General features: G+C 41.4%; 1 protein-coding gene across 2 annotated transcripts in view; it reads left to right on the forward strand.

The window, feature by feature from the left end:
• Positions 1-26,853, forward strand: part of arhgef28a (Rho guanine nucleotide exchange factor (GEF) 28a) — a 410,055-nt gene that overhangs the window by 272,233 nt on the left and 110,969 nt on the right. For both annotated transcript variants that reach the window (XM_063049236.1, XM_063049238.1), the window contains 7 exons: positions 4,341-4,464; positions 8,322-8,457; positions 9,820-9,887; positions 12,498-12,558; positions 13,983-14,124; positions 14,212-14,333; positions 22,038-22,178. In XM_063049236.1, the coding sequence (XP_062905306.1) occupies positions 4,341-4,464; positions 8,322-8,457; positions 9,820-9,887; positions 12,498-12,558; positions 13,983-14,124; positions 14,212-14,333; positions 22,038-22,178 (794 nt within the window). The remainder of the gene's footprint in view (positions 1-4,340; positions 4,465-8,321; positions 8,458-9,819; positions 9,888-12,497; positions 12,559-13,982; positions 14,125-14,211; positions 14,334-22,037; positions 22,179-26,853) is intronic.

The following is a 26,853-nucleotide window of genomic DNA, read 5'->3' on the forward strand; positions in this document are numbered from 1 at the left end:
TGAAATACATGGCACATGTAATATTTTCCCTCCCTGGTGCATTGCAGGATCACTCCTGATGCAGTGTTTTGACCCAAACTGTCAACAGTTCATTTCTACCCACAGATGCTGTTCGTCCTGTTTTGTTCCACCAGCAGATTGTTTGTTGCTCCAGATTCTAGCATCTGCGGTCTCCTTTGTCTCTGTTCAAACAATGTGGCCTGCTCCATGGAGCTGACCAAGTCTACAGTGGTAGTCAGAAGTTTACATACACCTCAGCCAAACACATTTAAACTCAGTTTTTCACAATTCCTGACATTTAATCCTAGAAAACATTCCCTGTCTTAGGTCAGTTAGGATCACTATTTTAAGAATGTGAAATGTCAGAATAATATTAGAGAGAATGATTTATTTCAGCTCTTATTTCTTTCATCACTTTTCCAGTGGGTCAGAAGTTTACATACACTTTGTTAGTATTTGGTAGCATTGCCTTTAAATTGTTTAACTTGGGTCAAACGTTTTGGGTTGCCTTCCACAAGCTTCTCACAGTAAGTTGCTGGAATTTTGTTCCATTCCTCCAAACAGAACTGGTGTGACTGAGTCAGGTTTGTAGGGTTCCTTGCTCGCACACACTTTTTCAGTTCTGCCCAAAAATTGAGGTTAAGGTCAGGGCTTTGTGATGGCCACTCCAATACCTTGACTTTGTTGTCCTTAAGCAATTTTGCCACAACTTTGGAGGTATGCTTGGGGTCTTGTCCATTTGGAAGACCCATTTGCGACCGAGCTTTAACCTCCTGGCTGATGTCTTGAGATGTTGCTTCAATATATCTACATAATTTTCATTCCTCATGATGCTATCTGTTTTGTGAAGTGCACCAGTCCCTCCTGCAGCAAAGCACCCCCACAACATGATGCTGCCACCCCCATGCTTCACAGCTGGGATGGTGTTCTTCGGCTTGCAAGCCTCACCCTTTTTCCTCCAAACATAATGATGGTCATTATGGCCAAACAGTTCAATTTTTGTTTCATCAGACCAGAGGACATTTCTCCAAAAGGTAAGATCTTTGTCCCCATGTGCACTTGCAAACTGTAGTCTGGCTTTTTTATGTCGGTTTTGGAGCAGTGGCTTCTTCCTTGCTGAGCAGCCTTTCAGATTATGTCAATCGAGGACTCATTTTACTGTGGGTATAAATACTTGTCTACCTGTTTCCTCCAGCATCTTCACAAGGTCCTTTGCTGTTGTTCTGGGATTGATTTGCACTTTTCACACCAAAGTACATTCATCTCTAGGAGACAGAATGCATTTCCTTCCTGAGCGGTTTGACGGCTGTGTGGTCCCATGGTGTTTATACTTGCATACTGTTGTTTGTACAGATGAACGTGGTACCTTCAGGTGTTTGGAAATTGCTCCCAAGGATGAACCAGACTTTACATTATTTTCTGACCTCAATCTGATAGAAGATTTGTGGGCAGAACTGAAAAAATGTGTGAGAGCAAGGAGGCCTACAAACCTGAGTCAGTTACACCAGTTCTGTCTGGAGGAATGGAACAAAATTCCAGCAACTTACTGTGAGAAGCTTGTGGAAGGCAACCCAAAACATTTGACCCAAGTGAAACAATTTAAAGGCAACGCTACCAAATACTAACAAAGTGTATGTAAACTTCTGACCCACTGGGAAAGTGATGAAAAACATAAAAGCTGAAATAAATCATTCTCTCTACTATTATTCTGACATTTCATTTTCTTAAAATAAAATAGTGATCCTAACTGACCTAAGGCAGGCAACACACATCAAAGTTGCTGGTGAACGCAGCAGGCCAGGCAACATCTCTAGGAAGAGGTACAGTCGACGTTTCAGGCCGAGACCCTTCGTCCTGACTTTGATGTGTGTTGCTTTAAATTCCAGCATCTGCAGAACTCCTGTTGTTTGTGACCTAAGGCAGGGAATGTTTTCTGGGATTAAATGTCTGGAATTGTGAAAAACGGAGCTTAAATGTATTTAGCTAAGGTGCATATAAACTTCTAACTTCAACTGTATATATAACTTAAGCCTAATTCTGTGAATATTTATTTGGCAGAGAATATTAGTCTGGGAGTAGGAACTGATGCTAATTTACTTATCCTTAAGTACATATGGAGGATTTTATAGAGAAGGTGGGGATGATTTTTTTCCCCCCCAGTGCCTTGAGGTGCGCTGCTGTGAATCAGTACCACCAAGAGTTTTGTGCCGGGTTTAAAATCTTGATCAGTGACCATTAGTTTTGAAGATTAGCTCCCCACTTGCAGGAGGTTTATTGACAGTGAGGTGCATGCAGCATTACGACAGAAAAGATAGTGAATAGGGCAAGGGAACTGAAACATTAACTTGTTGATAACTGCAAGCAATGCCTTATGTACATCAATTGTCTTGCTGCTTTTCTTTGCCAATGATTACACTAATTAGAGATAAGAATGGTAAATTTATTGCATACATCAGGATCATATTTGATAGATTCATGTCCAGTTTATTGATTCTTTTAAAAAATATCAGAGAGCAACAGTTTCTGAAATCAAAGTACTGAGAAAGTATCTTTTTTCTGGTGTTGTAGGTACTTTTAAAGTTTAGAATTTGTTAATGCATTAAGAAGCACGAGATGTTGTTTTATCTGCTCTGCCACACAACGTTTGGTTATCATCACCTTTAGATTGAGCTGCATTGATCTATAAGGCAAATTGTGCATTAATATATTAAGACAAGTAAACATATGCTTTACAGAACGAGAACCTTGGTACAGACTTACAAATTAGTCAGGGCCTTTTGGGACATCCCCTGCCAGCCCAACTCCTGCCTAACTTTCCTTAGTTGTTCAAAGATAAACTTTGTAAGTTTGCTATGCTACAGGTAATTATGTGTCATCCATCCTCAAACTGAACATGCAAAACCTATTTGAGTTAAAGTTGTAAGTCATTTGCAGTAGCTCTTCACATTTTGTTATGTTCTTGCACCTCCATGCTATTGGTAACTAAATATGACTTCCATCATTAAGAATCCCTAATGTTTTTTACTAAAGTATGTTATAAATAAGTCTGATAAGATTTTGGAAAATTCATCTGGGACAGAGTTTTTCTTTCCCTTGTATCCTCATTAGATATTTCCTCCTCTCCCTTAACTTGTTAGCCATTGTGTAATGAAATGAATGTCTTTAGCTATCCACCTCTTTCAGCCTTTATTCATGCCTCAGCCTAAACAGCAACTGTTGGATAACTTTTCAGTTATCAAGATCATTATGCACAAACTTCATCTGTTCACACAAAATGACCACTCAGCATAATCCCATTGTGAATGCAGGACAGGAGTACTGAGGCCGCCTATATAAACTAAGGCTACGTCCACACTAGACCGGATAAATCCGTAATCGAAGCTTTTTCTCTTCATTTTGACTCTCCGTCCACACAGAAACGGCATTTTCCTCCCAAAAATGGTGTTTTCTAAAACGCTCTCCAGAGTGTTTAGATCTCAAAACGGCGGTTGAGCGTTGTAGTGTGTATGGGGTAACCAGAGGCTTTAAAAAAACCTGTCGTCCCTTTCGTCGGTAAAGAGACTACGGCTGTAGGAAATGTTTCCAGGGTGACCCCTCTGTGGGAGTGGGGAAGATGTTGGTGGGGCCACCCGGGGGTCTGTGCGTCCGTATGTGTAGCTATTGTAGTGGCTGTGAGGCTGTTATTGTGGCGGTGAAAAGTACTGGGGAGAAGCCATCATATTCCTCATCACTGCAAATCCCTCTGCAACAGAGTTAGTCAGTTTTTCAATGTTCGTCGTCAGCCAGGTCATACTGTCCGTGAAATCCCTGTCGGTTGCCTCCATACGCTCCAGTATTTGTTTTTTCAGTTTTAAGTCCTCCTGCGTGAGAGCCAACAGCTGTCTGTCGTTTGGCAATTTCCTTGTAAGTTTTTCTAGTCTGTAACTGAACAAATGCGCACCAAGTATACTGTTTCCCCTACACTTGTTTTCTGTAGATGTGTCCTGCGCATGCCCAGTAGGAGGAAATTCACCCAAATACCCGTTTTAATGTGGATGGAAGTATTTTCAAAAACGCCTGGTGTGGACGCTTATCATTTTTACACGAAACCGGCGTTTTCAAAATTATCTGGTCTAGTATGGACGTAGCCTAAGTCTCCATTGCTTACCTGGCTACATTGGGTTAGAATATATAAATCAGGGATGAAATCATGATCTTTGTCGTTCAGCAGTGAACAATTCAACTTACTGAGCCTTTGAAAGTGGTTCGTTTCATTTTGCTTTATAAAGAATTAAGCCCTAAATCAAATTTTGAAATTCTGGTCAGTCAAAAGAACTTGGCCTAATACTACTTTCCTACAGAATTGAAGAAGAAGTGTGGGACAAATATATTATTCCTTCAAAAGCAGAGACTGAGAAATATAAAGTGAGCCGCACATTCAGTTTCCTCAAGAACAGAATGACAAGCACCCGAAACAAGGGCAAGGTAAATAATAGTTACTCATTTTATTGTATTGTTAATTGTCTTGCCGTTACAACCAATGTCATGTCATGTAGTATGGTAATATTACATCTTTGAATGCCTGATCAGACACGGTCTTGGTTCATTTAGGTCGATGGATACCTGGAACGTAACTTGATACTGAATCTATGTATTACCTAGATTTAATCAAGTTATTTAAAATATTTTAAATTGATCAGTTAATATCAATTAACAGCACTATAGCAACAGCTAGCTTCATCTGCTACGGAACTTGACCTGTCAAACATCAGTAATACCTCTGAGGTGGTTGTTTAAGAGTGCCCGGAGTTTTGGATTTTCTGTTCAGCTTTTTTTGGTTTTGAATAATTTTCATAACACAAAAATCCTAACCTTTCCCATGCCATTGGCTTCTTAAAAGAATTGTACAACTTATAAATGGCACAAACCAGAGCCAAGGCAGCAATCACAACCAAGTTCTTCATAATGTTCAGGAACAAATTAGTAGTTTCAAAAACTCTGGTTTGCAACCTACTCCATCGTTGGCTTTTTATGTACATCATTTTATGTTTGTGTTGATACCTGTGGTCTACAGAAACACAGACCACCCTTGCATATTTTGTGCCTGCAGTCAGTTCAGTAGTATTGACTAGCCTTATACACAAGGCACAGAATAGTTGGCAATCTGTACCAGCGTATTCACGGGTCCATCGTGATCACAGAATATGTTGGCCACTTATTTTTCCTAGTGATCCCTCCACTGCATTCTGATGTTACTAATAGAACAATGTACCCTAATCAGTGGGTGTTAAAGGCAAAACTGATTTACTTCATAATAACCCCTGACCACTCTCACCATGAAGGGCAATAGCAGAATGAATGTAGGAATACAATCCTAATTTGGAAATGTGTCACCTTCCCCTCATTATAGCTGGGTCTATACACTGGAACTTCCTCCCCAATGACTCTGTGGGATTAGCTTCACCAGAACTGCTGTGGTTCAAGAAGGCAGGTCCAAGAAGGCATCTTCTCAAGGGCCGTTAAAGATAATCAGTGAATCCTGGTGTTTGCAGTAGCTCCCAAATCCAGAAATATTAATAAAACCTCAACTCTTCCCAATGGATTGTGATAAGCTTAGGAGCAGGTCATTGACAATAAGTTTATATAGTATGGTAACAGCTCCTGCAGCTCCAATGAACCTGCATCACCCAATAACGCCCATGTGACCAATTAACTTACTAATCCTTAAGTCTTTACAATGTGGGAGGAAACCCACATGGTCACAGGGAGAACGTACAAACTCCTTACAGACAGTGGCACAATTGAACCTCTCCAGTGGCGCTGCAATTGCATTATACTAACCACTATGCTACAGTTCTGACCACAAGCTGATAACCAATAAGTTTGTTCTTCCGACTGCATTTTTGTGACTTAATTGATTAAATGTCATACCTTTGTGTCCAGTGAATGGGAATCAATGAGGAAATTAACATAGATTAATCAATTGACTTTAAAATTTAGGAGACTATTCTTTAAAGCATTAAAATACAAACTGTTCACACTTCAGGCTGAAAGAACTGAATGCACCTCATCTGCTCTGTACACAGACAAATGCAGTGTGCAATGAGACTGTTAGGAAGAACAGGCAGATAACAGGGCAAATTCGCAGTCAGTGGGATGGGCTGAAGAGCAACAAGGGGACAAAATCGAGAAGGGTGACGAATACAGGACCGATGGTGTTATAGTTGAATAAACGCAATATGCGGAATAAGGTAGATGATCTTGTAGCACAGTTAGAGATGGCGGATGAACTGAATAAGTAGTTTGCACTGTGGAAGACACTAGCAGTATGTCAGAAGTTTGAGAGTGTCAGAGGCAGAAGTGAGTACAGTTGCTGTTACGAGGGAGAAAGTGCTTGGAAAGCTGAAAGGTCTGAAAGTAGATAAGTCACCTGGACCAGATGGACTACACTCCAGAGTTCTGAAAGATGTAGCTGAAGAGACTGTGGAGGCATTAGTAATTATTTTTAAAGAATCATTAGGTTCTGGCATGGTTCTGGAGGTCTGGAAAATATCACCTCACTCTTCAAGAAGGGTGAGAGGCAGAAAAAGAAAATTATAAGCCAGTTAGCCTGGCCTTAGTGGTTGGGAAGATGTTGGAATCCACTGTTAAGGATGAGGCTTCGGGGTACTTGGAGGCACATGATAAAATAGGCCAAAGTCAGCATGGCTTCCTTAAAGGAAAGGCTTGCCTGACAAATCTGTTGGAATTCCATGAGGAGGTGACAAGCAGGAGAATCAACGAATGTTGTGTACTTGGATTTTCAGAAGGCCTTTGACAAGGTCACATATGAGGCTGCTTAACCAGATAAGAGCCCATGATATTGCAGAAGAGATAGTATGGATAGAGGATTTGCTGACTGGCAGGAGACAAAGATTGTGAATAAACCTAGCCTTTCCTGACTGGCTGCTGATGACTAGTGGTGTTCCATGTTGTTCGGTGTTGGGACCGCTTTTTACGTTTTATGTCAATGATTTAGATGACAAAATTGATGGCTTTGTGGCCAAGTTTGTGGATGATAAGAAGAAAGGTGGAGGGGCAGGTAGAGTTGAGAAAGCAACAAGGCTGCAGAAGGACTGAGACAGATTAGGAGAATGGGTAAAGAAGTGGCAGATGGAATACAGTGTATGGTCATGCACTTTGGTGGAAGGAATGGAAGTGTAGATGTTTTCTAAACAGTGAGAATATTCTAAAATCAGAGGTGCGATGGGACTTGGGAGTCCTCATGCAGGATTCCCTAAAGGATACCTTGCTGTCAGTGGTGAGGAAGGCAAATGTAAAGTTGGCATGCATTTCCAGAGGACTAGAATATAAAAGCAGGGATGTAATACTGAGGCTTTATAAGGCACTGGTGAGGCCTCACTTGGAGTATTGTGAGCAGTTTTGGGCCCCTCATCTAATAAAGGATGTGCTGACAGCAGGGGAGTTTCACAAGTATGATTCCGGGATTGAAATGTTATTGTATGAGAAGTGTTTGATGGCTCTGGGCCTGTACTCGCTGGAACTTAGAAGAATGAGGGGTGATCTCATTGAAACTATCGTATGTTGAAAGTCGAGATACAGTGGATGTAGAAAGAGTGGGGGAGTCTAGGACAAGAGGATGCAACCTCAGAATAGAGGGATGATAATATAGAACGAAGATAAGGAAGAAGTTCTTTAGTCAGAGGGTGGTGTTTCTGTTGTATGACTTGAGGTTCTCAATACCACCTCAAAAATTCCTTTTCTACTTGGAAAAAAAATTGAAGGCCAAGTGTGAGTGGGAATACTGCATTTCTTCAATGAAATTTTGAGCATGTCTTTGAACCTTTTTCTCTGTACACTTGGGTGTCTCCTGCCACAGCAGGTACTCAGAATAAAGTGCCTGTTTCAGCAGGGCATGCAAGTGACATGGTCAGCACACCATTATTGGCTGAGAGTAACTAGGGCCTCAGTGCTGTGGATGGCATGGGAGACCACACCGACATTAGTTTGCATATCCTTCCAGTGAAATTAGAGGATTTTGTGCAGACTGCAGTGGTGGTATTTTTCCTGTGCCTTGGCTCACCCAGTGTGGTAGGTCAGGTCTCAGAAGCACCCAGGAAGTCAGGGATCACTGGTGCCTGATGGACCATGAGTTCGCATCAGGTCTGAGATTGTGCCCTTTTTCTCAATCAAGCAAAGGCTTATTGGAAGCAACAGTTAATGCTACAAACTGTTACCATGTTATCACTGAACTGACATTTAAGTCTTCATGTTTAATTGTTTTTCATGCATATTCAGGCTCTGTGTGATTTAATTCCCATTTCCAACATTTATTTTAACAGGGAAAACATAAAGAGACCAAGGAAAAAGAGAAATGGAACAATGCCCATCACTTTGTTGTAGGGGTTATTTCAGGGACAGTGCATTGCTTGGTTTGTGACAAGTTTGTTGGTGGAAAAGATGTTCTGCAGTGCTTCAGTGAGTACCAATTATTTCATTTATGAGATTAATTTTATGTTCTGGTGTTCATGAGACAGTTAGGTGATTAATTTGTCACTATTCAACCATACAGAACTTTTTAATATTTACTCTGATATGGCCGATGCCAAGATATAAAATATAACCTGATGTATTTGCACTGGAAAATCTCAAAAATTCATGTGCAACATTTCTAATGATCAAGCAGGTGAAACTGATCAGAATCCCATAGTCCCACCAAAGAAATGTCAACCCCCTAAATACAAAGATGAAAAAGAGAAATGGAGACTATTCCCTCTAAGTTTATATTTTCAAAACGCTTCTGAGGAAGGTGATGAAGGAATGGTGTGAAGAGGATTGTGGTTGTCCACTGGAGGGGTGAAAAGGGAACAAAGGTCTGCCGCTTCTTGCAGTTGTCCACACTGGTGTGACTGACTAGCCTGACAGTGGAGTATCTGACCTAGTGCTGGCAACGTTGGCCTGTGAGCAGATACTGACGGTGGATTTTGTGGTGAGAGTGTTGCTGATATTTCTCCCCTGCTTGAGTACCTGCTATGCCTCTAAAGCATACAGGAGACATCTTTGTGTTCATCACTGTCACTCAATAGAGTATAAATTTTGTACTGGGTTTGTTGAACTTCATGCACTTGAACATGCATTGCCTATAATGGCCTAAGATTCTGCTGATACACTGGAGTCAGTGGCGAACTTCACCTTCAATATCTGGCCCAGCTCCTGAGGGATAGAAGATGAATCAATGTCAACATATTTCCCAAGCCAACATGTCCACCATTGATGTCTTAATTGCATTTAACTTGTCTCCATCTTGCAGGATATGTTATTTGCATGCCCAACGTCAAACATCCTGAACTGTATTCTGAGCTCCATCATAGTAATAGATTATCAAGAGGACAGAAGAAATGCTTCAATGATGTTTCCAAAGCCTCCTTTGAAAAAGCATGCCATCCCACTGGCTTGTATGTATTTGTGCACCCTTGGTGCTTCAGATGGAGTAGGAGCTTTAATAATGGCACTGAAAGCCTTGAGTCTTTTCATCCAGACCATGAAATACCCAGGATAAATTGTGGTTACCCCCTTCTCTTAATATTGTTTACTCATCTGCCCCATCAAGTCCATGTTGGAGTCCCTGAGGGACAACCAAAAAAAAGAATATTTGACTTAATACAAAATTAGTGAAAGAAAAATATTGAAGAAAACAGGGAGTTACTAATGTATTGCAAGTCTGTCAAGGAAAAACTAAGATAAAATTTTGTCATATTTGTTTTGACAAATACGTTATGTATTTTTAAGAGTTAACACATTTACAAATTTTTCTTTTTCTTTGTGTGTTTCCTTTTTCAGATTGTTCCATAAATGTTCATAAAAGCTGCAGAGATTCTGTCCCTATGTGTACCAAAACAAAGCATCAGGTAAGTGCCAACTACAACTTCAGAATAGATTTAGGCCTTTAAAGGAACTGGAATGGGCCTCCTTAAGATAGTTCATTCCTTTATGTTAGTAACTTCCAAGTTTTGACTTGGCGATGAAAAGTATGTGGTGATTTATCCTAATCATATGTCTTTTGTTAGGTTCTATCCTCATTATCCTCGGGCTCTCTATTAAACAGAAAGTTAACTGGAGCAGTCAATAACTACTAGGCAGGTCAGAGGTTATGTAAGTTGCACTGAGTGAATATTTTCCTGATGATGTAAAACTCCTCACCACCCTCACGTCTGTAGGTGATGCAATAATCATAACTTGCCTGGATGATTCTAGTTCTGGTCACATGAAGAGCTTAACACTGTCCAGGGTAAAATAGCCTAACTGAGTGACACCTAAAGAGTTCTAATTGATGGGCATTCTATCCACAAGTTTAATTATTTACTTAAACACAACGTACCATGCAACAACGTACCATGGATGTAGTGTATACCACTTCCAGTATGCAGTGCAGTCATGCCCTAGATCATACCAACAACTCCTCTAGTAATCTCATCTGTCACGGAGGACAATGCTAGGACCAGCAGGTTCTCTGCTAAATCACAAGAAGTCCTTACTTTGGAATACACTCAGTGGCCACTTATTTGGTACAGGAGTGGAAATAGGTGTGGTCTTCTACTGCTGTATCCCATCCACTTCAAAGCTTGACACATTGTGCATTCAGAGACACTGTTCTGCCAGGTCTGGAGGACCTGAGTTGTAAGGAAAGACTGAATAGGTTAGAACTGTATTCTTCAGAACACAGAAGATTGAGAGGCAATTTGATAGAGGTATACAAAATTATAAGGGGTATAGATAGGGTAAACGCAGACAGACGTTTTCCTCTGAAGCTGGGCGGAACTGCAACCAGAAGTCATGGGTTAAGGGTGAAAAGTTTAAGGGGAACATGAAGGGAAACTTCTTTACTCAGAGGGCCGTGAGATTGTGGAATGAGCTGCCAGCACAAGTGGATCATGCAAGCTCGATTTCAGTGTTTAAGAGAAGTTTAGATAGGTACATGGATAGTAGGAATATAGAGGGCTATGGTCCCGATGCAGATCGATGGGAGTAGGCTGTTTAAATTGTTCCAGCATGGACAAGATGGGCTGAGGGCCCTGTTTCGGTGCAGTACTTCTCTACAACTCTAAGGCAGCACTGTTGTACAGTATGGCTATTTGAGTTTCTGTTGCCTTCCTGTCAGCTTGAACCAGTCTGGCCACTCTTCCTTTGAGCTCCCTTATTAATAAGGCATTTTCACCCATAGGACTGCCCCCAAATAGATTTTTTCTTTTTTTTTTTTTGCATTTTGCACCATACTTTGTAAACTCCAGAGAAAATATAAACTATGAAAACGGAGACATCTCTTTCTCCCTTATTAGGGAGAGAGAGAGCCTGTGGTATGTCAAATGCCGGGTGAAACGTGAAGTCTTTGGGGTAACTGCAAGTCTGTGTTTTCGCTGTTGCTTTGCTCACGCTTGAGTGCTCGGTAGCGGGCGCTGATACTTTTTTTGCTGGTGGGGGGGATTGTTGCTGCTGCTTACACACGGGAGGGAGGGGAGCTGGGGGGTACTTTGGGGTTTGAGCATTTAACTGTCGTTCATTCTTTGTGGCACTCTGTTTTCATGAATGGTTGTGAAGAAAAAGCATTTCAGGATGTATATTGTATACATTTCTCTGACATTAAATGTGCCTTTGAAACCTTTGAGAGTGTTGTGTGTGAAAATCCCAACAGATCACTAGTTTCTGAGATCAAACTACCTGTCTGGCTCCAACAATCATTTCATGGTCAATGTCACTTAGATCACGTTTCTTCCCCATTCTGATGTTTGGTCTGCTCAACAACTGAATCTCTTAACCATGTCTGCATGCTTTTATACATTGAATTGCTGGCACATGATTGTCTAATTACATATTTGCATTAACAAGCAGATGTACGGTGTACCTAATAAAGTAGCCACTGAGTGTATATTCAAGAGCCTTAAACCTTTGTTAAAAAATACGTGTACAAAACTGCAAACTGTTTGCAGAAGCAGTAGTAGAATTGACACATTACTGCAGTTTGTGAAGATGAAGTAGTTTGGCACTTTTATCTATATGAGTATGGGAATTTAAAGATAACCTTTAAAATTATGTGTGGGTTGCGTTGGGTACATGTGCAGAAATTTTTGAGAAATGGATTACTTTAAAGCACAAAAATAAAACGTATGAAATAAATTAAAATCATTAGCTGATCCTAAAATAACAAAGGAATTTAAAAAGCCTGACACAGTACACGAGAATCTGTTTCCCCAATTTGGATGTTGAAGTTCAGCGCAAGATTAAGCTATACTGCTTGATTTCATGGGGAGCCCAGTGGTGAAGCAGACTATACATAGGGTACTGACCGTTGGAGAGTAAGGTTCAAACTTCTGTGTTTGACTCGGCAAGGAATCCTGAATTTCCTGACAGCTAACGGGTAAATGCCAGCAGTCCTGAATTGCTCCTTGCAGGTTGCTCCCAATATCAGCAAAACCTGCACCAACATCCTTATTTTATTCTCTCAAATTTTGTTTTCTTTTCAGCAGAAACCGCATGACAAATATAACATGATTTCCAGAAGCAAACCAGCCCATTGTGTGCATTGTAAGTATGAATAGATCCATCAAAGCTGTGAAATTAAATCTATCAGCTGGCCATCGTATTGCCTGATATTTTCCTTGGCGATTTTCTTGTGCTAATCAGCTAGAATGGAATGAGAATGTAATAGAAAATTATAACACTCAATCTTCATTGATGCCTCCATTGTCCAGCTTCTGATCTTGTTTTCCAGCAACTGAGGTTTCATATTTTTAACAAGGAATATTTATGCGTGATTTATTTGTGATCAATCGCTAGAGACCATTGCTGGTTGAAAAGATCTGGAACCATAATGGTGTAGTAATTGAGTTCCATGGATTTTTTTTTTCCTTGAGAACAGAGGTTTTGACAAAAGAGCTGAAATCCATTAGAAATGCAGGATTGGAGACCTGCAGTGCTGGGTTCTTGTGCTGTTTTTTTTATACATCTATACTGCTATGAGTCATCCTTCAGAATGCTGTGGTCCAGATGAGGATAGTAATGCAGATAGACTTGTAAATCAGGAATCCACATCCTGTGCAGGGTGTTCCAGATATCAGTCATTGCCTGGGTGAAACAGCTTTGCCGTATCCCTTTTAAGCCCTGTAACCCATAATAAAAACGTATGCTGTCTGGATTTGGGCACCTCTGCAGTGAGGTAACATTTCCTACTCTCTAACCTATTTAAATCCCTCATAACTATGTCCACCTCAATCAGGTTCCACCTTGGCCTCCGCTACTCCAAGGGGGTAAAAAACCCTATCTCGTATCTCCCCATAAATAATTACTCCAGCTCATCTGCACCCTCTCCTTGTAATCATGCTTTTCTATACCTTTGGCCATATTTCAGCTGTGCCCTGGCCACTATTTGATAAAGTTTTAGTATAACTTTCCTGCTCTTGTATTCTGCTCACTAGCCAGTAAGTGCAAGCATCTCGTATGTCTCCCTCAACACGTTATCGGCTTGTACAGTCACATTCATGATCCTTAGACTTGTATGTCAGGGCTCCTTCTGTCCTTTAATGGTCCCTTTTAAATTGTTTGAGCTGCAAAGAGGTGAAAGATGGGGTACCTTTTACATATGTGAGGTTGGGGTGTGGAAACATTGCCATAAGTATTGATGTTTAGGTGTCACAGAGCAGGTCACTGACTTGGAGGAGTGAATGTAAGATCTTCAGGCCATTAATATTTTAATGGTTTTCTGAATGAATTAGTTCTGAACACTGTTTCATGTGGACAGTAATAAGAATACTCTTTTTATCAGCTGTGCCATTTAAGATTACACTAGTATGCAACTTTTATTTCTTTGGAGATTTTCAGTCTGCGACCAATATTATTTGTATTAGACTGTCCCAGATTCAAAGTTATTTGCTTTGGTCACCAGCTTTGTTAACTGTCTGACTTGCTTAGTGTTAACTATTAAAACTATTATTTTTTTCTTGTTTCAATAGCCAATTCACTTAAGGATCCTTCATCACAATCTCCGAATACCATATCTTGTTCTTTACCTGTTGGAATATCTGCTCTGAAACGAGATTCTTCACTACAGCATCAGCCACTGTCAAAAAGTGCTTCTAGTATCAGTATAGACAGGTAAACAAAACTATGCTCTTGAAAGCATAAGTTCTAGTTTCTAAGATGCTTTACTTACTTGGAACAAATGTCTTTTTTTTCTGTCAGGAGAATTGGTGAGTCAATGGAGTTAGAAGTGGATGGATATGTTTCCAGGAACAGATCACAGTCTGAAGAATTAATTCAAACAATGGGTTCATCTCCATCAACAGAATCACTTGCGTTAGATGGTGAGCATCTGTGAAGGGTTTTGCATTATGAAGATAGTAACCAGCTGCCTACCTAACACAACTTTTATTTCACAGGGCAGTGGCAAATGTACGTTTGTATTTCAGAAGCAGCTAAAGGCAGTAGGTCGTGCTTTGACAACAGCTGAAAGTGTAATTTATAGATGAATAATTTTCTTTCATAAAATTCTTTGCCTGGATTCCATTTTACATTTTTTTTTGGATTGTACTGATAATATAGGCTATGTTGCTTTTTTTCAGGGATAAGTCTGTTGAACAATCCATATCTGAGCCTAGGCTGAAGCAGCATGATTTGATTTATAGATGTTCTGTTTTTCATCAGTCTTGATTTGTCATTGTGGAATGTAGAAGGTTATTTAGTGTATAATCCTACCATTTTTCTAGATTACATCTTTGAAAGTGATCATTCCACCTGTCTACATCTCGCATTTATGTGGGGTTTTTTTTTTAGTTTGTATTCACTATTGAAGTCGTTCAACTTTGCTGGAGCTGCTGTGATGAACTGACTCACTGACCAGTTCTGAATGGACCTGCAGTTATGTACTCAAGCACAGAGGAGTAGGCTGAAATCTGATGCAGCTGCTGCCAAAGGCCAGTCTGAACCCTCATACCAATACAGAGCAAGGGGCTGAGAGATGTCTAAAACCCCTCATGCTGTTTGCTTCAGAAATAAATATAAAGAAAACGATGCCTTGCTGACCTAATATAAATAAAATGTCATGGCTTTGACTACTTATACTAACAGAGGAATATTCTGTATTACATACATTTGGCAAATGTTATGAATATAGTAATAGATTTGAAATAAAATAAATCCCCTATGAACCAGTCAGGGGATAAATGTTGAGAGATATTCAGGGCTTTCAAGAAGGGAAAACAATCATCTTGTGGATCCTTAATGTTGAGTTCCACATCCCAGATGTTGACCTCAAAGAAATACCAGCAACAATTGGCAGTGGGTGCAATGAAGGGACATGTTAGAGGCAAAGATTGCTGTTAACAACATTCTGCTGTGCTAAGGCAACTTCATCATCATCATCATCATTATCATTATGTTCTCTGCTGTATTACATAAATGGAAAATTTTTCTACAGAAGTGGTTTGTCATTGCCTTCTTCTGGGCAGTGTTTTTACGTGACAGATAACCCCAGCCATTCTCCATACCCCTCAGAGATTGTCTGCCCTGTGTCAGTGGCCGCATAAACAGGACTTACGATGTGCACCAGCTGCTCACACAACCATCCACCACCTGCTCCCATAGAAATAGGAGCAGGAGTAGGCCATCTGGTCCGTTAAGCCTGCTCCGCCATTTAATATGATCATGGTTGATCCGTCCATGGACTCACTTCCACCTACCTGCCTTTTTCCCATGGGCCTTAATTCTCCTACTATGCAAAAATCTATCCAACCTTGTCTTAAATATATTTACTGAGGGAGTCTCCATTGCTTCATTGGGTGGAGAATTCCACAGATTCACCACTCTCTGAGAAAATCAATTCCTCTTCATCTGTCCTAAATCTACTTCCCTAAATCTTGAGGCTATGTCCGATAGTCCCATGCCTTCATGTGACCCTGATCCGGGGGGGGGGGTGGGGGGAGGGGGCTAAGCAGGTGGTACAGCTTGCCCAAGGTAACCTGCAGGCTAGTGGAGGGAAGGAGCACCTTACACCTCCTTTGGGGGAGACATATCTCCATCCCACCATTTTGATTTCATCAGTAAAATCAAAGAGATGGTGGGTGTTTATCTGAGGATAAATGTAATGTCCAAAACACCATTCCGGCTCTGAAGAATGAATAGTTGGCTACTGTCCAGAAGAGAAATCAATAAACTGGTTAACCCCATGTCGATACTCTTAACTGAAACAGTAAAAGATGCAATATCTTCAGCTACCTGGAGATGGAGCACTTCCTTAATACACCCGGTTGAAACCAGATAGCTCTGTCTGGTTAGACATTTGTTTGTGTCCCAAATGTCTGCAATCTGATGTCATTCTGGTTGTCTCTGCCAACTACCTCATGCTGGCTGTTTTATAGGCATCCGTAAGTTTCGTGAGACCATGGATTTGCGCATTGGAAGGTTTCCAGGGCACAGGCCTGGGCAAGGTCGTATGGAAGACTGGCAGTTGCCCATGCTGCAAGTCTCCCCTCTCCACGCCACCAATGTTGTCCAAGGGAAGGGCACTCGGGACGATACAGCTTGGCACTGGTGTCATCGCAGAGCAATGGGTGGTTAAGTGCCTTGCTCAAGGACGCAACATGTTGCCTCAGCTGAGGTTCGAGCTAGCGACCTGTAGATCACTAGACCGATGCCTTAACCACTGGCTGACTATCATCGATAGCAAGAGCAGAAGGCTGAACTTAAAACCAATGACTCCAAGGTTAAGGGAAGAAAAGCATTATGGAGGAAGAAGAACCATGAAGTTCGGTATTCACTTCACTTGATGCACTGGTGGAAGCAAACCAGAAGAACATTATGAAATTTATTATCCACAAAGTTGATGATCAGGTTCAGAACAAAATGTGCCAACTTCAAGAAAAGATCTGATGCCACGGTGGTCTATAAATTTAACATTGAGGAGGAATTCCTAAGATCTAAAGAGCCAGTAAGCCTCACTCCTGTTTTGATTCCTACATCATCTTCTGATTAGAGTCTGGTTGATGGAGCTGGAAGAGGTGTACTTGTATATGCTAGGCTGACCCAGAAAATGAAGAAACATGGGATCCACTGTGACTTGGTGGATTGGATTCAGAATAACCTTGTTCACAGAAGACAGAGGGTAATGGTGGAAGAGTGTTATTCTGTGGAGGTCCTCAACTGATTGTGTTCCACGGGGATCAGTACTGGGACCTCGGGTGTTTGTAATAAAGTGGATTTCAGTTAATTGGGACCAGTGCATTTTGGTCCAATTAAGTGTCTGCCCCAATTAGTCTAAGTTTCATGGAATAGTTAAAAAGGTATAAAAAGTCAAACTACCATTTAATTGTGGAACAAATAATGTATTTAAATTATATACAGAACAAATTAGATCACTACCAATACTACTACAGTACTATAAAACAGTGTATTAGCTCCTAAGAGTTATCAATGGAGGAATTAATCCAGTGTACACTACTGTGTTCTTTTGATTGACTGTAAATGAATAAAATCAGCATAGATAATGGGCTGCCTTCATACAAAGCTTAACAGATTGCATCTTGCAAATCTTCATGTTCATTGTAACATTCAAGATGGTTGTCGATACCTTCAAATTCTTGGTAGGTCCCAACTTGCTTGAAGTGGTGAAATTATTTCATTTTGACTCCTAGCATCTCCTAGCCTGAATACTTGAAACTGCAGAGAACAAAACAGTTATGAATTGTCTGAATGCTTATTTCTCGCCAACTATCAGTGACAAAAATCTTTTTTTTTAATACAAGCGCACGTAATTGACGCTATTTAAAATCTGTTCATTACAAGAACAGTATAGTGTTTAACAGCCACACACTAGTTCGAAACTGTTCAGCAACAGTGTCTTGTCCCATTTATGTGGCATAGTGGCCCAAATAAACAAAGGGAATCCTGGCTGTTTTCTTGATTAGTTTTTGTTCTTTAAGAGTTATCCCAAATAAGCAAAGGCTTGATTAACTGATGGAGCAATTAACCAGAATCTTCCGTATATTTAAATGACCTGGATGTACCGTAGATGGGTAGGTTAGTAAGTACGCAGATGACACAAAAATTGGTGAAGTAGTGGACACTGCATAGGGTTATCAAAGGAACAGCAGAATATATATCAGTTACAGATATGGGCAGAGAAACGGCAGATGGAATTTAATCTGATCAAGTTTGAGGTGTTGCACTTTGGGATGTCAAATTTAGGGGGAAAATATGCAGTTAATGGCAGGACCCTTAACAGTAATAAGCAGAGGGATCTTTGGGATGTAAGTCTATAGCTCCCTGAAAGTCATCATGAAAATACATAGGGCAGTAAAGAAGGCATATGGCATACTTGCCTATATTGGTCGGGGCACTGAGTGATAGTGTAAGGCTGCACTTGGAATACTGTGTGTAATTCTGGATGCCCCATTACAAGAATGACTTAGAAACTTTGAAAAGGATGAAGAAGAAGTTTACCGGGATGCTGCCTAGATTAGATGTCATGAGCTATGAGCAGGGCTTGGGCATGTTTGTGTTGTTTTCTCTGGAGCATTGGAAGCTGAGGGGAGATGATAGAAGTCTCTAAAATTATGAGAGGTAGGGATGGGGTAGATAGTTGGAATCATTTACCAGGGCAGAAATGTCTAGAATGCGTGGACATTCCTTTAAGGTGTGTGTGGGAGGAGTCTCTGGCCTAGTCTCTACTGGCTTTTGCTGTACTGTATTGGCCCAGGTATGCTGGAGGCATACAACATTATGCATTTAGCTGAGACCTTGAGGATGACCATTATCGCCCTCCTTCATCTGCAAAAGAGGGAGAAGGCAGAGATGCAAAATTGGTGACCTCATCTGACTGTTCATTGTGGACTACAGATCCTGGTTAAAGTCATGACCAGTGAAGTTTTCTATGGGGCTGACAATTCATCTGGATTCAGACCTGCACGATACCCATACGAGAACTCTTGATTACCTTGCACAACTCAACTACTCATGGATATGATCACCTGCATGCTGAACAGGGAATGGGCACGTGTCTAGTTATCTTGGACCAGAAGAAGTCCTTTTTCAGAACACTGCGCACACACATGACCAATCTGCTCTCCAAATGAGGCTTGGGGTGGTGTCAGGATTTAGATATGATGGTTCTGTCCAGGCATCAGTAGCAGTTCAAGTCAGTGGATGGGAATTGAAGGTGTCCAGGTTAGATCTAGAATTGGGTAAGGATGCTCTCTGTTGTTTTGTTTGTGTATTTTATCAAGCCCCTTGCTGAGTCAATCAAGAAGGATTTAGAGCAGGGGTTCCCATCCTAGGGTCCACGGAACCCTGCTTAATGGTATTGGTCCATGGCACAAAAAAAGGTTGGGAGCCCTGATATAGACCCAAAGGGATGGAGATCATATTACACAATGAAAACTTGGTGATGCATACAGCCAAGGTAAAGCAGAAACTGGGGATGTGGCATGAGCACTCAATCTTGATTAGGGGAAAAACTTGGGTATCAGGTGTGAGGTGCTCTAGATGTTGTTCTGCATGACACAGGTGTGACACGTACTCTGTGTCTACACCACAGCAGTTACCCAAGCCATTTTCCTCATAATCTTGAGAATGAAAATGGATTGTGTCCACAGAGACTGAATGTAAACATCTCCAGACAAAAGGGAGACATGTATCTGCTGTCCCTTCATCCTTATGCCTGCCTTTTGTGTGTGGCTGCATCATGACTCTAGGTTTGCTAGCACCATCTGTCACTATGTGCTGAAATTCTCTGTTGAACATCAATGAAATAATGAATTATTCTGTATTCTATATTGTGCCATTGGGAAGTACTATTTCCTCTCAATTTAGGAGCAAGTACATCGGTCATGAGTTCAAATGGCGATGAAACGAGTAAAGAGAGATAAAAATGGAAAGCAACATCTGAAGAAGTGAAGCAGAGTTAACAAAATTGGGAAGGAGAAAAAAAATTTAAGTTGCAAAATAAGTTAGGTGTGGGCTGGATGAGGCGAAGGGAATGGAACCATATATCACCATGTAACTGCCTCATTAACACTGTGTCCAGAGGTGGTCCACAATTTATCCACAGAACATTCTTGAACTCATCTTGTTATTTATGTTCCCTACATCCTAAGTATCTCTCTCCTCATCTTTTCAACAACTGAAAGCTAAATCCTGCCTGACAAACCTATTACAATTTTTTGAGGAAATTACCAGTAGGCTAGACAAGGGAGATGCAGTGGATGTTGTATATTTGGATTTTCAGAAGGCCTTTGACAAGGTGCCACACATGAGGCTACTTAACAAGATAAGAGCCCATGGAATTACGGGAAAGTTACATACGTGGATAGAGCATTGGCTGATTGGCAGGAAACAGAGAGTGGGACTAAAGGGATCCTATTCTGGTTGGCTGCCGGTTATCAGTGGTGTTTCACAGGGGTCTGCGTTGGGGTCGCTTCTTTTTACATTGTACATCAACGATTTGGATTATGGAATAGATGGCTTTGTGGCTAAGTTTGCTGATGATACGAAGATAGATGGAGGGGCCGGTAGTGCGGAGGAAACGGAGAGTCTGCAGAGAGACTTGGATAGATTGGAAGAATGGGAGAGAAGAGGCAAATGAAGTACAATGTTGGAAAGTGTATGGTTATGCACTTTGGCAGAAAAATTAAACAGGCAGACTATTATTTAAATGGGGAAAGAATTCAAAGTTCGGAGATGCGACGGGACTTGGGAGTCCTTGTACAGGATACCCTTAAGGTTAACCTCCAGGTTGAGTCAGTAGTGAAGAAGGCAAATGCAATGTTGGCATTCATTTCTAGAGGAATAGAGTATAGGAGCAGGGATGTGATGTTGAGGCTCTATAAGGCACTGGTGAGACCTCACTTGGAGTACTGTGGGCAGTTTTGGTCTCCTTATTTAAGAAAGGATGTGCTGACATTGGAGAGCGTACAGAGAAGATTCACTAGAATGATTCCGGGAATGAGAGGGTTAACATATGAGGAACATTTGTCCGCTCTTGGACTGTATTCCTTGGAGTTTAGAAGAATGAGGGGAGACCTCATTGAAACATTTCGAGTGCTGAAAGGCATGGACAGAGTGGATGTGACAAAGTTGTTTCCCATGATCGGGAAGTCTAGTACGAGAGGGCATGACTTAAGGATTGCAGGGCGCTCATTCAGAACAGAAATGCGAAGAAATTTTTTTAGTCAGAGGGTGGTGAATCTATGGAATTTGTTGCCACAGGCAGCAGTGGAGGCCAAGTCATTTTGTGTATTTAAGGCAGAGATTGATAGGGATCTGAGTAGCCAGGGCATCAAAGGTTATGGTGATAAGGCGGGGAGTGGGACTAAATGGGAGAATGGATCAGCTCATGATAAAATTGTGGAGCAGAGTTGATGGGCCGAATGGCCGACTTCTGCTCCTTTGTCTTATGGTCCCTTTTCTGTCTGGAAAATAATTTACCAAGTCTAACTTGACAAACAGTCATCAGCTTGAGATACTAACTCTTTCACTTTCTGCAGATACGGCTTGACATGCTGAACATTTTCCAGCATTTTCTATTTTTTCTTTCAGATTTCCAGCTTCTGCAGTCTTCTTGAATTTCAAATGAGAAGAGAGTTTAGCCATTAATGTTACCTGTTTTGGAAAGCAAAATACTTGAATCAATGACTTAATTTTCTCTTTAAAAATAGAGAACTCTACATATACAAATGTGTTAGAAAGAGTGGGATCTCACATTAATAACTAAGTTTCAATATTACAAAAAGTGCAGTTATAAAATCAAGTCGTTTGAGCACATATTTTTATCTTCAAGTAATTATGTCCTAAGAAATTCAACATTCTGAGATCATTTGGGGAAAAAAGATTAATAGTTTTTGTATCCCACAAACAATTTTCAAGTGTTAACATTTTTGGATGGAAAATGATGGGAAGAGAGAGACTTGTAACTGATTTCACTGCTGGCACTACTGGTCAAAAATTCACCCATGTGAAATTATCTTCCTGAGAAAAAATCATTAGCAGGCGCTGATTTTAATTGTTCATTTCCCCAGATAATACTGTCTCTGCGATGCGTGGAATCCTTGAATATGATGCAGAAGAATTTAAAGCTGAGTCCTGGAGCCTTGCTGTTGATCATTCGTTTAGCAGTAAACAACAGAAAAACATGATCAAGAGACAGGATGTGATATATGGTGAGTGTACTGTCCTAAACAGTGTACGAATAAGAGCTGCATGTGAACCAGTGATTCATCAATGTTCAACTTTTGCTTTGTTTCTTCTAATTTAATAAAAGAGTGATAGCTATTCTTTGAAGGTCTCACAATTTTTCAAAAAGATGATAAAACTGTCCAAAGCATTTTTCCTCACTATTCAGATTGAGAATTCTTGTGTTACTCTACATCAGAACCAAATAAACATAGAAACATAGAAAACTTACAGCACAATACAAGTTCTTCGGCCCACAAAGCTGTGCCAAACATGTCCTTACCTTAGAACTAGCTAGGCTTGCCCATAACCTTCTATTTTTCTCAGTTCCATGTACCTTTCCAGGAGTCTCTTAAAAGACCCTATCGTTTCCGCCTCCACCGCCATCACAGCCATTCATTTCAGGCACTCACTACTCTCTGAGTAAAAAAACTTACCCCTGACATCTCCTCTGTACCTACTTCCAAGCACCTTAAAACTATGCCCTCTTGTGCTAGCCATTTCAGCCCTGGGGAAAAGCCTCTGACTATTCACATGATCAGTGCCTCTCATTATCTTGTACACCTCTATCAGGTCACCTCTCATCCTACATCACTCCAAAGAGAAAAGGCTGAGTTCACTCAACCTATTCTCATAAGGCATGATCCCGAATCCAGGCAACATCCTTGTAAATCTCCTCTGCACCCTTTCTATGGTTTCCACATCCTTCCTGTAGTGATATGACCAGAATTGAACACAATACTCCAAGTGGGGTCTGACCAGGGTTCTGTAGAGCTGCAACGTTACCTCTCGGCTCTTAAACTCAATCCCACGATTGATGAAGGCCAATGCCTTCTTAACCACAGAGTCAACCTGCGTAGCAGCTTTGAGTGTCCTAAGGACTCGGACCCCAAGATCCCTCTGATCCTCCACACTGCCAAGAGTCTTACCATTAATACTATATTCTGCCATCATATTTGACCTACCAAAGGACCCACCTCACACTTATTTGGGTTGAACTCCATCTGCCACTTTTCAGCCCAGTTTTGCATCTGATCAATGCCCCGCTGTAACCTCTGACAGCCCTCCACACTATCCACAATGCCCCCAACCTTTGTGTCACCAGCAAATTTACTAACCCATCCCTCTACTTCGTCAACCAGGTCATTTATAAAAATAACAAAGAGTAGGGGTCCCAGAACAGATCCCTGAGGCACACCACTGGTTACCGGCCTCCATGCAGAATATGACCCGTCTACAACTACTCTTTGTCTTTTGTGGGCAAGCCAGTTCTGGATCCACAAAGCAATATCCCCTTGGATCCCATGCCTCCTTACTTTCTCAATAAGCCTTGCGTGGGGTACCTTATCGAATGCCTTGCTGAAATCCATATACACTACATCTACGGTTCTACCTTTATCAATGTGTTTAGTCACATCTTCAAAGAATTCAATGGGGCTCGTAAGGCATGACCTGCCCTTGACAAAACCATGCTGATTATTCCTAATCGTATTATGTCTCTCTAAATGTTCATAAATCCTGCCTGTCAGGATTTTCTCCATCAGCTTACCAACCACTGAAGTAAGACTCACTGGTCTATGATTTCCTGGGCTATCCCTACTTGCTTTCTTGAATAAGGAAACAACATCCGCAGCCCTCCAATCCTCGGAACCTCTCCTGTCTTCATTGATGATGCAAAGGTCATCGCCAGAGGCTCAGCATTCTCCTCCCTCACTTCCCACAGTAGCCTGGGGTACATTTCATCCAGTCCCAGTAACTTACCCAACTTGATGCTTTCCAAAAGCTCCAACACATCCTCTTCCTTAATATCTACGTGCTGAAGCTTTTCAGTCCGCTGCAAGTTTTCCCTACAATTGCCAAGATCCTTTTCCGTAGTGAATACTGAAGCAAAGTATTCATTCAGTACCTCTGCTATCCCCTCTGGTTCCATACACACTTTTCCACTGTCACACTTGATTGGGCCTATTCTCCCACATCTTATCCTCTTGCTCTTCACATACCTGTAGAATGCCTTGGGGTTTTCCTTATTCCTGTCCACCAAGGCCTTTTCTTGGCCCCTTCTGGCTCTCCTAATTTCATTCTTAAGCTCCTTCCGGCTAGCCTTATAATCTTCCTATCATTACGTAGTTTTTCAAACCTTTTGTAAGCTCTTCTTTTCTTCTTGACAAGATTTACAACAGCCTTTGTACACCACAGTTCCTGTACCCTACCATCCTTTCCCTGTCTCATTGGAACATACCTACGCAGAACTGCACACAAATATCCCCTGAACATTTGCCACATTTCTTCCATATGTTTCCTTGAGAACATCTGTTTCCAATTTATGCTTCCAAGTTCCTGCCTGATAGCTTCATATTTCCCCTTACTCCAATTAAACTTTTCCCTAACTTGTCTGTTCCTATCCCTCTCCAATGCTATTGTAAAGGAGATAGAATTGTGATCACTATCTCCAAAATGCTCTCCCACTAGAGAGCTGACACCTGACCAGGTTTATTCCCCAATACCAGATCAAGTACAGCCTCTCTTCTTGTCAAGAAACCTTCCTGAGCACACTTAACAAACTTCACTCCATCTAAACCCCTCACTCTAGGGAGATGCCAATCAATATTTGTGAAATTAAAATCTTCCACCACAACAACCCTGTTACTATTACTCCTTTCCAGAATCTGTCTCCATATCTGCTCTTTGATGTCCTTGTTACTATTGGGTGGTCTATAAAAAACAGCCAGTAGAGTTATGACCCCTTCCTTTTCCTAACTTCCACCCACAGAGACTCCGTAGACAATCACTCCATGACTTCCTACTTTTCTACAGCCATGACATTATCTCTGATCAACAGTGCCACGCCCCCACCTCTTTTGCCTCCATCCCTGTCCTTTCGGAAACATCTAAAGCCTGGCACATGAAGTAGCCATTCCTGTCCCTGCACCATCCAAGTCTCTGCAATGGCTATAACATCAGAGTTCCAAGTGCTGATCCACGCTCTAACCTCATCCGCTTTGTTCATAATACTCCTCCCATTAAAATAGACACATCTCAAACCATCAGTCTGAGAGCGTCCCTTCTCTATCACCTGCCTATCCTCCCTTTCGCACTGTCTCCAAGCTTTCTCTATTTGTGAGCCAACCTCCCTTTCCTCCATCACTTCAGTTTGGTTCTCATCCCCCAGCAATCCGAGTTTAAACTCTCCCCAATAGCCTTAGCAGACCTCCCTGCTGGAATATTGGTCCCCCTGGGATTCAAGTGCAACCCGTCCTTTTTGTACAGGTCCCTGCCCCCAGCTCCAATCCCTCAGCTACGCACTTATCCTCCACCTCATTCTATTCCTATACTCACTGTCACGTAGCACAAGCAGTAATCCTGAGATTACTACCTTTGAGATCCTGCTTCTTAACTTCCTTCCTAACTCCCTGTAGTCTATTTTGAGGACCTCCTCCCTTTTCCTACCTATGTCGTTGGTACCAATATGTACCACGTCCTCTGGCTGTTCTCCTTCCCACTACAAGATATCATGGACGCGATCAGAAACATCCCGGACCCTGGCAGCTGGGAGGCAAACTACCATCCGAATTTCTTTCCTGCGTCCACAGAATCACCTGTCTGACCCCTAACTATAGAGTCCCCTATCACTGCTGCCATCCTCTTCCTTTCCCTACCCTTCTGAGCCACAGGGCCAGACTCTGTGCCAGAGGTGCAGCCATTGTTGCTTCCCCCAGGTAGATTGTCTCCTCCAACAGTACTCAAACAGGAGTACTTATTGTTAACGGGGACAGCCACAGGGGTGCTCTCTAGCATCTGCTTCTCTCCCTTCCCTCTTCTGACTGCTACCCACTTCTCTGTCTTCCGAGGCCCCGCGTGACTACCTGCCTATAGCTCCTCTCTATCATCTCCTCACTGTCCCTGACTAAATGAAGGTCATCGCGCTACATCTCCAGTTCCCTAACGCGGTCCCTAAGGAGCTGCAGCTCGACGCACCTGGCGCAAATGTGCCAATAAGTAAATAAGTAACTGAAAAATGCAACTTGGTCTGTTTTATTGTTCTAGTTATTTTGTCATCACATCAAATAATATCTGCCACAAAAACAATCATGGTATAGATTAGCCCAAATAATATATTTTGCTAAATAATTTTTTTTCAAATATTCAATGAAATATATTGATATAGTATTTCTTAATAGTGAGTGTGATCCCTCCATAGATATGGCTTGACCTGCTGAGTTCCTCCAGCACTTTCTGTGTTGCTGCAGATTCCAGCATCTGCAGTCTCATGCCTCCATTCTTCATACCTACTTAAAGTTACTGTTAGTTATTTTATTCATAGTCCAGCTTTCCTAGCTGAGAAAATTTTGGTTTAACTCGGTGGCTGTCTTCTACTACGTTTTAATGCCACTTTTGTACCTGGTTGCAAATTTGAAATGAAAGTAGATATGCTGAATGTAAATACATACTCAGTGGCCATTTATTAGGTACATCTGTAACCTGCTCATTAATGCAAATATTTAATCAGCCAATCATGTTGCAGAAACTCAATGCGTTAAAGTATGCAGACATGGTCATGAGATTCAGTTGTTGTTCAGACCAAACATCAGAATAGGGAAGAAATGTGATCTAAATGGCATTGACTATGGAATGAATGTTGGTGCCAGATGGGGTGCTTTCAAT

The sequence above is a fragment of the Mobula hypostoma genome, chromosome 5 (genome assembly GCF_963921235.1).
Source record: "Mobula hypostoma chromosome 5, sMobHyp1.1, whole genome shotgun sequence".
NCBI lineage: Eukaryota > Metazoa > Chordata > Chondrichthyes > Myliobatiformes > Myliobatidae > Mobula > Mobula hypostoma.